Source organism: Hyperolius riggenbachi, chromosome 7 (genome assembly GCF_040937935.1).
Source record: "Hyperolius riggenbachi isolate aHypRig1 chromosome 7, aHypRig1.pri, whole genome shotgun sequence".
NCBI lineage: Eukaryota > Metazoa > Chordata > Amphibia > Anura > Hyperoliidae > Hyperolius > Hyperolius riggenbachi.
Genome location: NC_090652.1, coordinates 216,519,717 through 216,535,072, shown reverse-complemented (window position 1 = coordinate 216,535,072; position 15,356 = coordinate 216,519,717). Strand labels below are relative to the sequence as shown.

The 15,356-nt window shown below is 47.4% G+C and overlaps 1 protein-coding gene across 2 annotated transcripts in view; it reads right to left on the bottom strand.

The window, feature by feature from the left end:
- ITGB2 (integrin subunit beta 2) overlaps window positions 1-15,356 on the bottom strand; it is a 242,965-nt gene that overhangs the window by 57,186 nt on the left and 170,423 nt on the right. For both annotated transcript variants that reach the window (XM_068245216.1, XM_068245215.1), the window contains one exon: window positions 12,500-12,683. In XM_068245216.1, coding sequence (XP_068101317.1) covers window positions 12,500-12,683 — 184 coding nt within the window. The remainder of the gene's footprint in view (window positions 1-12,499; window positions 12,684-15,356) is intronic.

Below are 15,356 nucleotides of genomic sequence, written 5' to 3'. Positions count from 1 at the left end.
TCTGGTTACCTATACTGGAGGATAAGGGGAGGAGTCATCTGGCTACATATACTAGAGGGAATGGGGAGGGTAATGTGGCTACCTATACTGGAGGGAAAGGGGGGAGGAGTCATCTGGCTACCAATAGGGGGGGGCATCAGGCTAGCTATACTAGAGGGAAGGGGTCATCTCGCTTCCTACTGAAGGGGGGCGGCTGGTGACAGTGGCCTAGGGCAGTAAAGAGTACAAATCTGGCCCTGACCCCTACCACGGAATCATTCTACTCAGAGGAGCTCACAATGAAGTATAAGCAGGGCCGTTTCTAGGCTTAATTGCTCCCAGAGCAAGGGTGTAAAAATTGCATCCCCACCCCGTACACTCGAGAACGCTATTTGCAATGCTGAATTTTGCAGCCTCCAGTATGAGTTAGCCAGAGGGGGCCCCCAGTATTAGGTAGCCAAGTATAAATTCCCTCAATATAGGTAGTGAGGTATAGGTGCCCCCAGTATAGGTAGTGAGGTATAGGTGCCTCCCATGTAGGTAGCCAGGTATAGTTGCCCCTGTATAGGTAACCAGGTAAAAGTGCCCCTAGTATAGGTAGCCAGGTATAGGTGCTCCCAGTATAAGTAGCCAGGTATAGATGCCCGCAGTATAGGTAGCCAGGTATAGGTGCCCCCAGTATAGGTGGCCAGGTATAGGAGCCCCCAGTATAGGTAGCCAGGCATAGGTACTGCATGGAGCCTGGAATAGGATCCCAGTAACCACTTCCCACTCCCACTGTAGTCCTGCAGTGGGGGGGGGGGGGAGTACAGAAGGGAGGCCTGAGGAGAGGGAGAGAGGAGTTGGGCCCTCCTCCCTGCAGCTGTGTCACAGTGTGCCCACTGCTCCTCCCTCCTGCACTGCGGCCCGGGCGGACACCCGCCTTGCCAGCCCACAGAAACGGGGCTTAGTATAAGATTCACTTGCCTAATTGTTTTGGGATCTGGAAGGAAACAGGGATACTTAGAGGCGACCCAAAGGAGAGCCTTAACTAACTGTGTACACACAGAACCCTCTTGGCCATGGGAGCATGACCAATAAGGCCCCCGGCCAGGGCCCCACATGCACAGTAGTTTCAAGGGCTGACAGCGGGAGAATGGAAGGGACCGGACCAACATCAAGGGAACTCACGGACTACAGGTGGCTGGAGGATGCCCCAGGTAAGTATAAATCCTTGTGTTGCATTGGTCTCAGGTTTTTGTTAACAGGTGTGCAGGTGTGTAATGACACATCATTTGCTGTCCCACCGTTGTTGCAGGTACCTGCTTCCCTTAGTGTTTGTACTTGAGTAAAGTGGTACTTTTCTCCCTCCTGTAAAAGTAAGGCCTTGTTTCCATTTATGCATTCTGTTAGCGGTTTTCCGGAATTAAAATTTGCATGCAATTCAATGAGCTTGTTTCCGTTATATGCAAATTTTCATTTGCGTTTTGCTGTGAAAAAAAACAAAACCTGAACGTTTGCTGCATTTTTATGAATGCCACACTTGTTCGCTTCCAAACCGCGCAAAATGATTCTCAAATGGTTCCGCTTGTGAAATGCGCAAGTTTGCATATATTTTACAAAGAAAATGAAAGAAGAGTAAATTGTCATGTTTTCTAGCTGCAGATGAAAATTTGCATAAAATTCACACATTATCTTCCTGTGTGAAAATATACTTGTAAATCCTCCCATCTAAAATGTAAGCGTGTAGTAGAAATGTAGCCTGAGGCAGGATTCACACAAGGAAACCGCAAATGTTTTGTGCACTCAAATTTTCCCTAAATTATACCCATTTGTTTGCGTTTTTTCATTTGTTCCGCAAGTAGCTGATGGAGTAATGAGCATTCCCATGCAGTGTACAAATGTATGCTGCAAGAAGTCAATTTTACCCTTGGATGTAAAACTGCAAACGCTGATTATAAACAGAAGTGAGGATCTCTTCATACGGTCATTGTATGTTTGGGGATCATGTTTTCAACAATTCACATTCAATCTTTGATAAGTGTGAACACTGCCTAGATGCAAATTTTGGTGCAAATAATGTCCAGGCTGAAAAATTTGCATCAAGGATGGTCAAATGTGGAGCAGTGACCCCAAGCAGCAAATCATTTATGCGCCCCCTCCCCATCAGAGACACCTCCTCCCGTAATAATAGGTAGCCAAAGGTGCAGCCCTCCAGTATAGTTGAGCAGCCAAATGTGCCCCCCACAGTATAGGTAACCACCCCCAGTATAAATAGCTAAGGTGTCCCCCCAGTATAGTTCAAAGAGAAGACAAATCCGGAACTGCATATGCGATGTATAAAAAAGCTTTAATCCTTCCTGGCTTATTGCAACCACAACTGTGACATCGAAGCATAACTTGTAGTTCAAACATACCCAATACCCTGGTGTGGCTGTGGGGCGATGTGGGAGTGAACCTAACCCTACCCTCAGACAGAACTCTCCCTCTACTCAAACCTAAAACAGAACCCTCCCTCTACTGATGCCTAATACAGAACCCTCCCTCTACCTGTGCCTATCCCTTAACCCCCCCCCCCCTCCCCCATTGCCTAACCCTTAACCACCCCCCTGGTCGCCCCTAACCTTTAACTTCCTCCAATTGGCCCCTAAACTTTAAAGAGGAACTCCAGTGAAAATAATGTAATAAAAAAAAGTGGTTTATTTTTACAATAATTATGTATAAATGATTTAGTCAGTGGTTGCCCATTATAAAGTCTTTAAATCCCTGATTTACATTCTAACATTTATCACATGGTGACATTTTTACTGTTGGCAGGTGATGTAGCTGCTGCATGATTTTTTGGCAGTTGGAAACAGCTGTAAACAGCTATTTCCCACAATGCAACAAGGTTCACAGACAGTAAACTGCCAGGAGTACCACGGTCATCAGAGTTTCTTGTGGGAGGGGTTTCACCACAATATCAGTCATACAGCGCCCCCTGATGGTCTGTTTGTGAAAAGGAATAGATTTCTCATGTAAAAGGGGGTATCAGCTACTGATTGGGATAAAGTTCAATTCTTAGCCGGAGTTTCTCTTTAACTCCCCCCCCTCTCCCCCCCCCCCACACACACACACACACTACAGAGCCACAATTTGTGGCAATGAGAGGAAATCTGGGTGCAGGCAGGTGTCCGATAAAATAGCGGGCACCGAGTCTTCCCGCTATGCAAATTGTGGCTTTACAAAGTGGGCACTCTGCCCCTCCGCCTTTTTTTTTTTTCCTGTTATGAAGGTAGCCACCACCAGTATAGGTAGTCATAGCGTCTCCCCCATAAAGGTAGCCAAGGCCTCCCCCCCCCCCCTGTATAGATAGCCACCACAGTTATAGGTAGCTTAAGGTGTGTGTGTGTGTGTGTGTGTGTGTGTGTGTGTGTGTGTGTGTGTGTGTGTGTGTGTGTGTGTGTGTGTGTGTGTGTGTGTCATTTTCCCCCCTGTATTGGTGTCAGTGTGAGTATGTAGTTTTCTGCTCAAACTCAAAAACCTGCAGATCAGTGGTGACCCATTTAGAAGAGAGCAGCAGAGTACACAATAACTGTGCTGCACACTTCAAATGCAGTAAATGAGCAATGAGCTCTCGTCCACATCTGAAATGTGTACTCCATCGTAACTGCGCCACTCTCCCCGCTGTTCACTCTACAGCTGATCTGAGGTCTGTGTGTGAGTGACAGGAAGGCAAGCGGCGGCATACAAGTCTCTGACATGGCAGCCCTGGTAGCATGGGAGTCCGCTGCTGTGGGGGAGGGTCTGGGCTAAGCAACACCTTCACATGCTAATTATGAAACCCTAAAGCATTAGAATTGCCATATGAGTGTCAGAACCTGGAGCAATAGTTCTGTATAGGGATGGACAAGGAGCTAACAATTCTGGCTTGCGTGCAAAATGAATGCAAACTTGTAACGATTGTGTAATTCTTTCCGTGGTCAGCGCACAGGATGCGCACTGACACTGCGGAAATCCTCCACAAGCGTATGGTCTGAGAGAAGCCAGCAATGGTGCTATGCACCAGTAGAGGGGAATTCCTGCTGGCAGATGGAGCTGTGGAGTGCAGAAGAACAGATCCTCTGCACAGCCACAGATGCCAGATAGGAATTGTACGAGGGGAAGCAATGCAGGGCAAGATAGCCCTTAAAGAGAGAGAGCACAGAGACAGGGTGTATGTGTGTTCACCAATCTAGTTGCCAACCAGCCACGGCGAACACACAACAGCAGAAACAAAGTAGGAACGCAATCGCGAGAGAGGCGATTGCCAGAAGTGACACAAGACTGAGCAGGACAGAGCACGAGAGTAGCAAAGGCACAGCAAACAACAATGAGAAGATAAGGAAAATAACAAACGCTAGCTAAACGCGAACACCGCACTCATTCGCAACAGCGAACGCATTTTCGGCACGATCACCGCGTGTTAAGCACCCAGTGATAAGCGTGCCACCCTAACTAACCACAAGTAATATAAATGAACACAAATAGACTGAGACAGACAGAATGAACGATTGCGAAAGCAAGCGATCAACACAGACAAACAGGTTGCGAAGACGCTTGCTAATCGGTTGCCTCACACCAGGCAACAGCAGGCGCAAACACAGGACAGGACAGACAGATGAGTGCAGCCAGTAGCCACCGCGGCTATGATCTACACTCCAGGAACTCAGGCAAGGGAGATCCACCGCTGCTACCGCTACAGCAAGTGCGATCCAAACAGACAAACAGATGGGGCTACCAGTAGCAACCGCTGCTCTGGTTAGCACCCCCAGACAGACAGAACGATTTCCTGTCGACCGCCGCTGGCGGCAGGACAATCGCAGCCGTGAGACAACTGTAACGATCGGTGGGCGCAGAGAGTATCTGATTACCGGTGATCTGCAGTATCACCGGAAATACAGATATATACCAGATTATAAGTGAACTGCAGTCTCACCGATAATCCGATATACAAACTAACCTCTGATCACCCGAGTAGAGTGTAGTGTTTGGTGTAACTGTAACACTAAGAGGACAAGGCCTCAATGCAGTAAGGAGTACTGCACAGATTCCTTCCGCAGACCTGAGCTCTCCAAGACGGGAGGAGTCAGACTGATAGTAGGAAGGGATATCTGAAAGTGACCCTCAGGAGGAAGGATCGCTAACAGAGCGAGGAACCGCCTCTAACGGTAAGGTCGGTTCTCGAGGTCGGACAAGCCAGGTCGTACACACACGGACAGATAAAGTACAGGATCAGGAGGCAAAGGCAGAGTCAAAGTACAGGCAGGGTTCAGCAACGGGGTATCAGAAATATCGGGGTACAAAATCAGGAGGCAGAAGCAGAGTCAAGGAACGAGCCGGGGTTCGGCAACAGAGTATCAGAAATATCGAGGTGCAAGATCAGAGTTCAGGAGGATAGTCGAGGCAGGCAAAAGTCATAACATATAATCACAATCAAACTAGTACTTTAGCTATCAAATATCTAGCTAAGTGTAGGATTACAGCTCCAGCTGGTCCCGGCACACTTCAGGATCTGACTACGGATCTGGGTGCTCCCACGTATGTGATCGCACGCCAGACAAAGAGCAAGTGAACAACCAGCAGTATATATACTCTAGGACCTTTCCAGGACCTCCCTAATTGCTGGTCCAATGGGAGCAGTGGAATTTGTCAGCTGACCCAGCTGGTCAGCCGACACCCTTCTAACTGCTATTTAAACTCTGCCTCTGTGCTCGCGCGCGTGTAAGTCTGAATCTTGGTGGACTATCAGTCCCAGCCACACCAGTACTGTTTTGCAATGTATCTAATGCGGGGGTCGCCTCTGATGTGGATTCCGCCGTTACCAATGCGGATTCCGCCGCACTGCCCATGCGGCATGCGGCGTTTTTTCCGCGTTGTGACGCCATGCTGGACGCGGAAACAGCCGCCTCACCTCGAGAGACGGCGGCTTTTCTGCGTTTCCTCACAGTACCCCCCTCCCGAGGAGTGGACTCCGGACAACTCCCACCAGGCTTCTCGGGATGTACAGCATGAAATTCCTTCACTAACTCGTCCGCATGCATGCGGTTCCTAGGTACCCATTGCCTCTCCTCAATCCCGTACCCCTTCCAATGTACGAGGTACTGTACCGAGTTCTGTACAGTACGTGAATCTATGATCTTCTCCACTTCGTACTCGGGTTGGGCATCCACCAACACGGGAGGAGGAGGAGTAGGACCTACCTGGACTGCTGGTTTAAGAAGGGACACGTGGAAGGACCTCACCCCCCGCATGCTGGTGGGAAGGTCAATGGAATAAGTAACATTATTAATCTTCTTGGTCACGGAAAATGGGCCCACAAACCTGGGACCCAGTTTGGCAGATGGCTGCTTCAGGGTCAAGTGACGTGTGGACACCCAGACTAGATCCCCTGGCCGAAACTTCCATTCCACGGACCGTCTCTTATCTGCTTGACCCTTCTGACTCTGGAACGCCTTCTGTAAATTCCCCTTAACAATTCCCCAATTGTCCCTGAGTGATCTCTGCCAATTTTCCAGTGCTGGAAATGGAGACGAGACAACTGGAAAAGGGGAAAATTTGGGTGACCTCCCTGTTACAATCTGAAATGGGGAAAACCCAGACGAGGAATTCTTTAAATTATTTTGAGCGAATTCCGCGAAGGGCAAAAATTTCACCCAGTCACTCTGCGCCTCAGAAACGTAGCATCTCAGAAATTGCTCCAGGGATTGGTTAATGCGTTCTGTCTGCCCATTGGTCTGTGGGTGGTAGCCTGACGAGAAAGACAATTTCATGCCCATTTGGTGGCAAAATGCCCTCCAGAATCCAGACACAAACTGGACTCCCCTATCAGACACGATGTCTTCCGGAATGCCATGCAGCCGGAAGATGTGAATGATAAACAATTCAGCCAGTTCTTGAGCCGAGGGGAGTCCTTTCAGGGGCACAAAATGGGCCATTTTGCTAAACCGATCGACTACCACCCAAATGACCGACATGCCTTCAGACCTGGGCAATTCCCCCACAAAATCCATGGACAAGTGGGTCCATGGCTCACTCGGGGTGGGCAAAGGCTGCAACCTTCCTACAGATGCCAGCCGGGAGGGCTTACTCCGGGCGCACACCGCACACTCCCTAACATACTCCTTGCAATCTGTTGCCAAGGAAGGCCACCAAGCACACCTGGCAATCAGATCCTGCGTTCTGGCAGCTCCAGGATGACCAGCATTCTTATGGGCGTGAAAGAGTTGCAGAACCTGTAACCGGAATGGTAGTGGTATGAACAAGACCCCTTCGGGTTTCCCTTCAGGAACCTCCTGCTGAAAGGGACCCAAGATCTCTGTCCACTCTTCCCAAGACTCCGTGGCGGCTAACACCAGTTTCTGCGGAATGATGGATTCAGGAGTGTGAGGCTGTGCTGTCTCAGGTTCGAAACACCTGGAGAGGGCATCTGCCTTGATGTTTTTGCTACCTGGAGTGTATGTGATTATAAACCTGAATCTCGTAAAAAACAAGGACCACCGGGCCTGACGAGGACTAAGCCTCTTAGCCCCCTCGATGTACTCCAAGTTCTTGTGGTCGGTGTAAACAGTGATCGTGTGCTCTGCCCCCTCCAACCAGTGGCGCCACTCCTCAAATGCCAATTTAATGGCCAGGAGCTCTCTGTTGCCTATATCGTAGTTTCTCTCCGCCGGAGAGAACCTACGGGAAAAGTACGCACAGGGGTGTAGTCTTCCCTGTAACCCTGATCGCTGAGACAGCACAGCCCCTACCCCGACCTCCGAGGCATCGACCTCAACAATGAACGGATAAGCGGTGTCGACATGTCTCAGGATTGGTGCGGAACAAAACAATTTTTTCAGACTAGAAAATGCATTCTGAGCCTCCGGAGACCAGTGGGTAGTATCTGCCCCCTTTTTTGTGAGACTGGTAAGGGGTGCAATGATCGTGGAGTACCCTTTTATAAACCTCCTATAATAATTTGCAAAACCCAGGAATCTCTGGAGGGCTTTCAGACCCACAGGTTGCGGCCATTCTAGGACAGCTGTGACTTTAGCAGGGTCCATTGACAGACCTGAGGTAGAAATCACATACCCCAGAAACGTGACGGATGTCACCTCAAAAATACACTTTTCTAACTTGGCGTAGAGTCTATTCTGTCTTAATTTGTTTAGGACAAATTTCACATGGACCCTGTGTTCAAGGAGGTTATTGGAATAAATTAATATATCATCGAGGTATACCAGTACGAATTTACCCAATACCTCCCGGAATACCTCATTGATTAGTTCCTGGAAGACGGCGGGCGCATTGCACAACCCGAAGGGCATCACTAAGTATTCGTAATGCCCGTCGGGTGTGTTAAAGGCCGTCTTCCATTCATCGCCCCTTCTAATGCGGATTAGGTTGTATGCCCCCCTCAGATCTAACTTAGAAAAGATCTTTGCAGTAGTGACCTGCGTGAATAAGTCGTCTATCAATGGTAACGGATAGCGATTCTTCACCGTGATTTTATTGAGACCTCGGTAGTCGATACAAGGTCGAAGACCCCCGTCTTTTTTCTTAACGAAAAAGAAACCGGCCCCAGCAGGTGACCGAGAGGGCCGAATAAACCCCTTGGCCAGGTTGTCACGAATGTACTCCTGCATGGCCAACTTCTCGGGACCGGACAAGTTATACAGGTGACCCCTAGGGGGCATACAACCAGCACGGAGATCAATGGGGCAATCGAACGGGCGATGAGGAGGTAATTGATCAGCAGACTTGGGACAAAAGACATCAGAAAAATCGGAATACACCTCGGGAACACCCTCCACGTACACCTTGGTCTGACCCAATGTCACCTTTCCTAGACACTGTTGGTGACAACGATCAGACCATCTGGTTACCTGACCCGTGGCCCAGTCGATTTGTGGAGAGTGGGCCTGTAACCAAGGCATACCTAAGATAATAGTGGAGGTTGACATGTTCAAAACGAAAAACTGTAGCTGTTCCCCATGCAATACCCCTATCGTGACCCTCACCTGCGGAGTCTGAGACAGGGGACGATCCCGTTGCAGCGGGGAATCGTCTACTGCCGTGACCTGAATGGGGGGACTTACTGGAGTGAGAGGAATACCCAACTCCCGAGCAAATTCAAGGTTCATAAAATTGGCCGCTGAGCCAGAGTCAATAAAAGCTTCAGTGTCCACAGACTTATCCTCCCACGTAATAGTACAGGGGAGAAGTAACTTCTTCTCTTTTTGGGGTGAGAATGAAGTGCCTAGGGTGTCACCCCCCACTACTCCTAGGCAGACCCGTTTCCCGACTTGTTAGGGCAGTTTCGCACCCTGTGCCCTGCTTCTGCACAATACAGGCACAGTTGTTCTGTTATTCTCCGCCTACGTTCCACCTGGGTCAATCTTGATCGACCAATTTGCATGGGTTCGGGTGGTGGTGAGGCTGGAGAGGGTGACACCGGTGGAGATGCCGTTACTGCGGGCGTACCAGAAGGTGCCACATACGAAGTCACCCTGACCCGGTGACTGCCCCTAGTCTGCCTCTGATGGCGTAGTCGACGATCGACTCTGATGGCCGATGATATGGCCTCATCGACTGTTGCGGGCTCGGGTAAGGTTAGCATCAAATCAGAGACCTCCTCCGACAACCCAGATAGAAAATAATCCATCAGAGCAAAATTGTCGAATCTGGCGGTAACAGACCACCTACGAAATTCTGCTGCGTAATCCTCGACCGACCCTCTGCCTTGCCGCAAAAGTTTGAGCTTCCGCTCTGAAGTTGCCGCAAGGTCAGGGTCGTCGTATATTACGGCCATAGCCTTAAAAAATTCCTCGACTGAGGTCAGAGCTAAACTAGTGGGGGACAGGTTGTATGCCCAGGACTGGGAATCACCAGTTAACAGTGTTTTAATGAAAATGACCCGTTGGGTCTCAGTCCCCGAGGATCGGGGTCTTAACTCGAAGTATGACAATACTCTACTCTTGAAATTCCGGAAGTCAGACTTGTGGCCGGAAAATTTATCAGGTACAGGCATACGTATGTCATCACTAGGAGGGGATCGCACTGAATCAACTGACGTCTGGAGGGTTTGCACAGAGCCTGAAAGGGCATCAATCAAAGCTTTGTGCTGGCCCAGTGCTTGATGAAGGTTATCCACCGAAGTGGCAAGCATACCCAGACGACCAGTGTTTGCGTCCATTTTGTTTTTTGGTCTGGCGTTCTGTAACGATCGGTGGGCGCAGAGAGTATCTGATTACCGGTGATCTGCAGTATCACCGGAAATACAGATATATACCAGATTATAAGTGAACTGCAGTCTCACCGATAATCCGATATACAAACTAACCTCTGATCACCCGAGTAGAGTGTAGTGTTTGGTGTAACTGTAACACTAAGAGGACAAGGCCTCAATGCAGTAAGGAGTACTGCACAGATTCCTTCCGCAGACCTGAGCTCTCCAAGACGGGAGGAGTCAGACTGATAGTAGGAAGGGATATCTGAAAGTGACCCTCAGGAGGAAGGATCGCTAACAGAGCGAGGAACCGCCTCTAACGGTAAGGTCGGTTCTCGAGGTCGGACAAGCCAGGTCGTACACACACGGACAGATAAAGTACAGGATCAGGAGGCAAAGGCAGAGTCAAAGTACAGGCAGGGTTCAGCAACGGGGTATCAGAAATATCGGGGTACAAAATCAGGAGGCAGAAGCAGAGTCAAGGAACGAGCCGGGGTTCGGCAACAGAGTATCAGAAATATCGAGGTGCAAGATCAGAGTTCAGGAGGATAGTCGAGGCAGGCAAAAGTCATAACATATAATCACAATCAAACTAGTACTTTAGCTATCAAATATCTAGCTAAGTGTAGGATTACAGCTCCAGCTGGTCCCGGCACACTTCAGGATCTGACTACGGATCTGGGTGCTCCCACGTATGTGATCGCACGCCAGACAAAGAGCAAGTGAACAACCAGCAGTATATATACTCTAGGACCTTTCCAGGACCTCCCTAATTGCTGGTCCAATGGGAGCAGTGGAATTTGTCAGCTGACCCAGCTGGTCAGCCGACACCCTTCTAACTGCTATTTAAACTCTGCCTCTGTGCTCGCGCGCGTGTAAGTCTGAATCTTGGTGGACTATCAGTCCCAGCCACACCAGTACTGTTTTGCAATGTATCTAATGCGGGGGTCGCCTCTGATGTGGATTCCGCCGTTACCAATGCGGATTCCGCCGCACTGCCCATGCGGCATGCGGCGTTTTTTCCGCGTTGTGACGCCATGCTGGACGCGGAAACAGCCGCCTCACCTCGAGAGACGGCGGCTTTTCCGCGTTTCCTCACAACAACACAAGCAAAACAGATAATGCAACCTGACTGCTCTAGAGGAGCTGCCTAGTGCAGTCCCAAGGATTACTCTAAGATAACCTTTAACAAACAAACAGGGCTGACACTCTAGGAGAGTTCATCAGTAACAAACCACCATGACCAGCAAAGGATTGTGGGATCACATGGTATTTATGCTGCAAGCCTTCAAAGGAGGCGGCTAGATAATTTGCATGACAAATGTATGCAAATTCCTCAGCAGCAGAGCAGGTCTGAAACTTGCAAAGTGAAGACAGGTCTCTCTTCCAGAGACCTGCAGCCCACAGACTTGAGGAATGGTCAAACAGCTGTCTGCCTGTGCAGCCAGCTGAGCGGATCATTACAAAACTGTATGCAGTTTGAAATTGAACCAATCACAATTAACAGGAACTGTCAATCAAAATCAGCAGGAGCTGCATGTGACTGGCCCAATTCCAAGCTGTGTAGAGTTTGCACTAAATTTGCATGCGAGCCTGAATTATTAGCAACTCACTGACCATCTCTATCAGTGGATTATAAATTAGGTAAGACACTAAGAGGTTGATCCATTAAAATTAACGCATCTGTCAGCACCAGTTAATGTGAAGGAGCGCAGGTAAAAATTAGCGTACGCACGCTATGCACAGTCCTCTCTGCGTAGCGTGCGGTCTAAACTCCAGCTAAACCTAATTGCCGCACAATAGCATGTAGAGCAAACCACAAAAGTCCACTACTGCAATAGTAGTGAACTATCGCGATCGCGTTACATGTTATCACGTGGCAATTAGCATTAGCTTGTGTAAGTTATTACCGCATGCTACACAGAGAGGACCGCGCATAGTGTGCGCACGCTTATCAACTCGCACTGACAGGCACGTTAGTTTTAATTAATCAACCTTTGCCACTTTCATATGGACACTCCCAGCTGACAGGATTCACTGCTGGAACTGACAGCTAGGCATAGAGAAGTAATGGAAATTAGCCATCTTGTCAGCTGGAAGAGGTCCAATGAAGCGGAAAATACATATTCCCGTCAATCTTGCTGACAGATGAAAAGCTGTCAGATATTAAAAAGTGGCTTTTCTGAGTATTTTTTCGATACAAAGTATATTGCGGATTTTATTCTGCAGCTATTACATAAAGGGCTATGGGGGTAGCAGAATATCAACATTTTAACTATAGGAGTCCTTTAATTTTGTGTAAAGCAATCTTACCTGGTCGTAACCGCAGGTTGATTCGCCTTGGTATCAGCTGGATGTTGCTACCTAATTGCAGCCTGTCTCTAGACAACTCTATGCTTCCGGGATTTTCAATGTCGGTCTCTTCACATCCCCGCTCAGCTAAGGCCTGCATAGTGTCACATCGGGCTGAGTCTGGCTCACCCGCGCTGGTGAAATTCTAAACAGGAGAAATTGATTACAAAAATATGCCATTTATTACAATTTATTGTAACATGACCCACATTTCCCAGGTCACTATATCATTTTGCATGCTTCTCCGAATAGAAAGTATCATCTTAATACAACCAGGTGCGTAGGTAGCAATAGGGGTTGCAGAGGTAGCCACCGCATCGGGGCCCTTGGGCCAGAGGGGCCCCGAAGTGCCCTCCCTCAACTACAGTATTAGCTCTCTATTGGTCCTGTGCTCATAATAATCACTTCTATAGATACTTTGAATAGTGGTAATCATTAACAATCTGTTCCCCATCCCCTTCTTGCACCTCAGACACTGTAGTTCCATTGGCAGGTTTTGGTGCGCCGTATCAATTGCTATGTATGGAGTGCTTGGGGGGCCTCTTTGTAAAACTTGAATCGGGGCCCACAACTCTGAATACAACATTTCATATATTAAAGGGTAATTGGCTGGCAGTGTCTTGGAGTAACGGGATTTTATAACACTCTATTACCCTCATTCTTCTGAAAGTTACGAACCACTAAGACCTTGACAAATACAGTCTATGGCATAAGGCAGGGTTGTCAAACCCAAATACAGAAGAGGCCAAAATCTGAAACACAAATAAGTCACGGGCACATTTTTGTATCAGGATTTCACATTTATTGAACAATGGTGTAAGTAGCTCCTCACCCTTCTGCAGAGCAGTGCAGTGGAGGAGTTTAATATTGGGCTGCAAATATTATTAATCATTACAAGTTGGAAAGAGAATGTGACATATGTGACATCATTAAGAGCTCTTTTCCACTTGCAAGCGCAATCACAAATGCATCTGCGATTGCAAAAGCTAATTTTTCTACTTGCTACGATTGCAATGTGAACCATCATGAGTGAAACACAATTGCTCCAATAATCATGCAGCCCGACAATTGAGATTTGCGGAAAACTCAAAATGCACGAATAGAAAAAGTGCATCGCGATTTACATGTAAATTATGGTGGACTACCGATCGACAAAACACCGGCGATCCACTTTTTTAATGGATTGTGGCTAGTGGAAAAGAGCCCTAATAGAGCTGCAATATTAAGCATGTGACTATGAGGCAACCCTGAATCCAGAACACACTAGGCCTTATTAAATGTATTTTCACTCTTCCTTGTTCTACTTATTTAACATGTCATTTACCATAGTATCCTGTGAACTTCACACAATAGCCGTGTTTTTCTGTTTAAGGTATACCACTGAGGTTTCCTGAGTTCACCACTTACGTTCTGATGTCACCACTATATGTGGCAGCAATATCTGTGAACTCTATAAAGGCTGTGGTGTACTGAGTATTAAAAGAGCCTCCTGTCACTTCCAACACTGTTGTATCAGCACAAGATGACAGTTTTAACAGTCATTGTTTAACATAAACTTCATCCAAGCATAATTATTTAAAATAAACACATAATGCACCTACGAATGAATATTACATACTTACATCACCATCAGTTCCTCTTAAATACTCACCACTTCTTCTTGCAATGATTCCTTCCAGTTCTGCCAAGATCTTGTCAGACCTGTCTATCAGGAAGATGAGAGCCCCCTTTTCATTTTATCAGTTGCTGTCAGTTATAACTGAAAGGACAACTGATGATCAAGGTAATGTTCATGTTTCCCTATGGCTCAAGCATCATTACAGGTTAATGAACTCCTGACCCAAAAGCTGTTATGGGGTCATCACCATTTTAAAAATGAAGGACTGGGAATTCCTTTGATCACAGTGGACAAAAAGGTACAGGAGAGGAGAAAGAGATTATAAGCAAACTATACAGGAGGTAAGTATGAGTTTGCATTTTTATTTTTACTTCAGTTTAGGTTTGCTTTAAGACCAGTTTCTCATAGACAAGAGAAGATCAATGTTCCTAAGCTGGTCAGTATGTGACTGTGCACGGAAAGCCCCATGATCAAGAAATAAACAAGAAACTAAAGCACAGAGGTTTCGTACTGAGCGCAGAAAAACAATCAAGGCACAGTCAATCCACAGTCAGGTTTTAGCAAAACCACCACTGCAGATATGAAATTCTGCTTGGTCTGGGTTGCAAACCTAAAAAAATAAATGAAACCTAGATAAATGTTAGCTAGATGGAAAAAAAAGCATGCTCCATTCAGCCGAAGGAAGTTCAAGGATGGAAAATCTCCCTGACTGGGTCAAGGTACTATCTTTTCACAATCATAGCAATGGATGTATCTCTTCGGCTGCAGTTGGATCTGGATCAAAAACCTGAAACAAGCATGCAAGTAGGGACGATCACTATAGGGGAGCCACAGTAGCCTATGTGACAAAGACGAGACCAGGAGTACTGAAGAATAAAATTAGCTCGATATTAAAAGACTCACCTCATCAACCCTCCAGATGATGATGATGAAGAGGTCATCTATATAATACCTCCATACTGGTATATGGGCTTCCATTCCCCTCCTTAGGACACTTTGCATCAATTTCCCCATAAAGAGGTTTGCACACCCCTTAATCTGCAAGTATTAAGTACCCCATACCAAAAATTATTCTTGGTTAATGCATAGGCCAAAAGTTCCAAAATAAATTCAATTTGCTTTTGTTGCATCCCGTTCTGTCTAAGATAAAACTCAGTAGCACCTAGTGCTGCTTGGTGTGGGATTTGAGTGTAGAGGGAG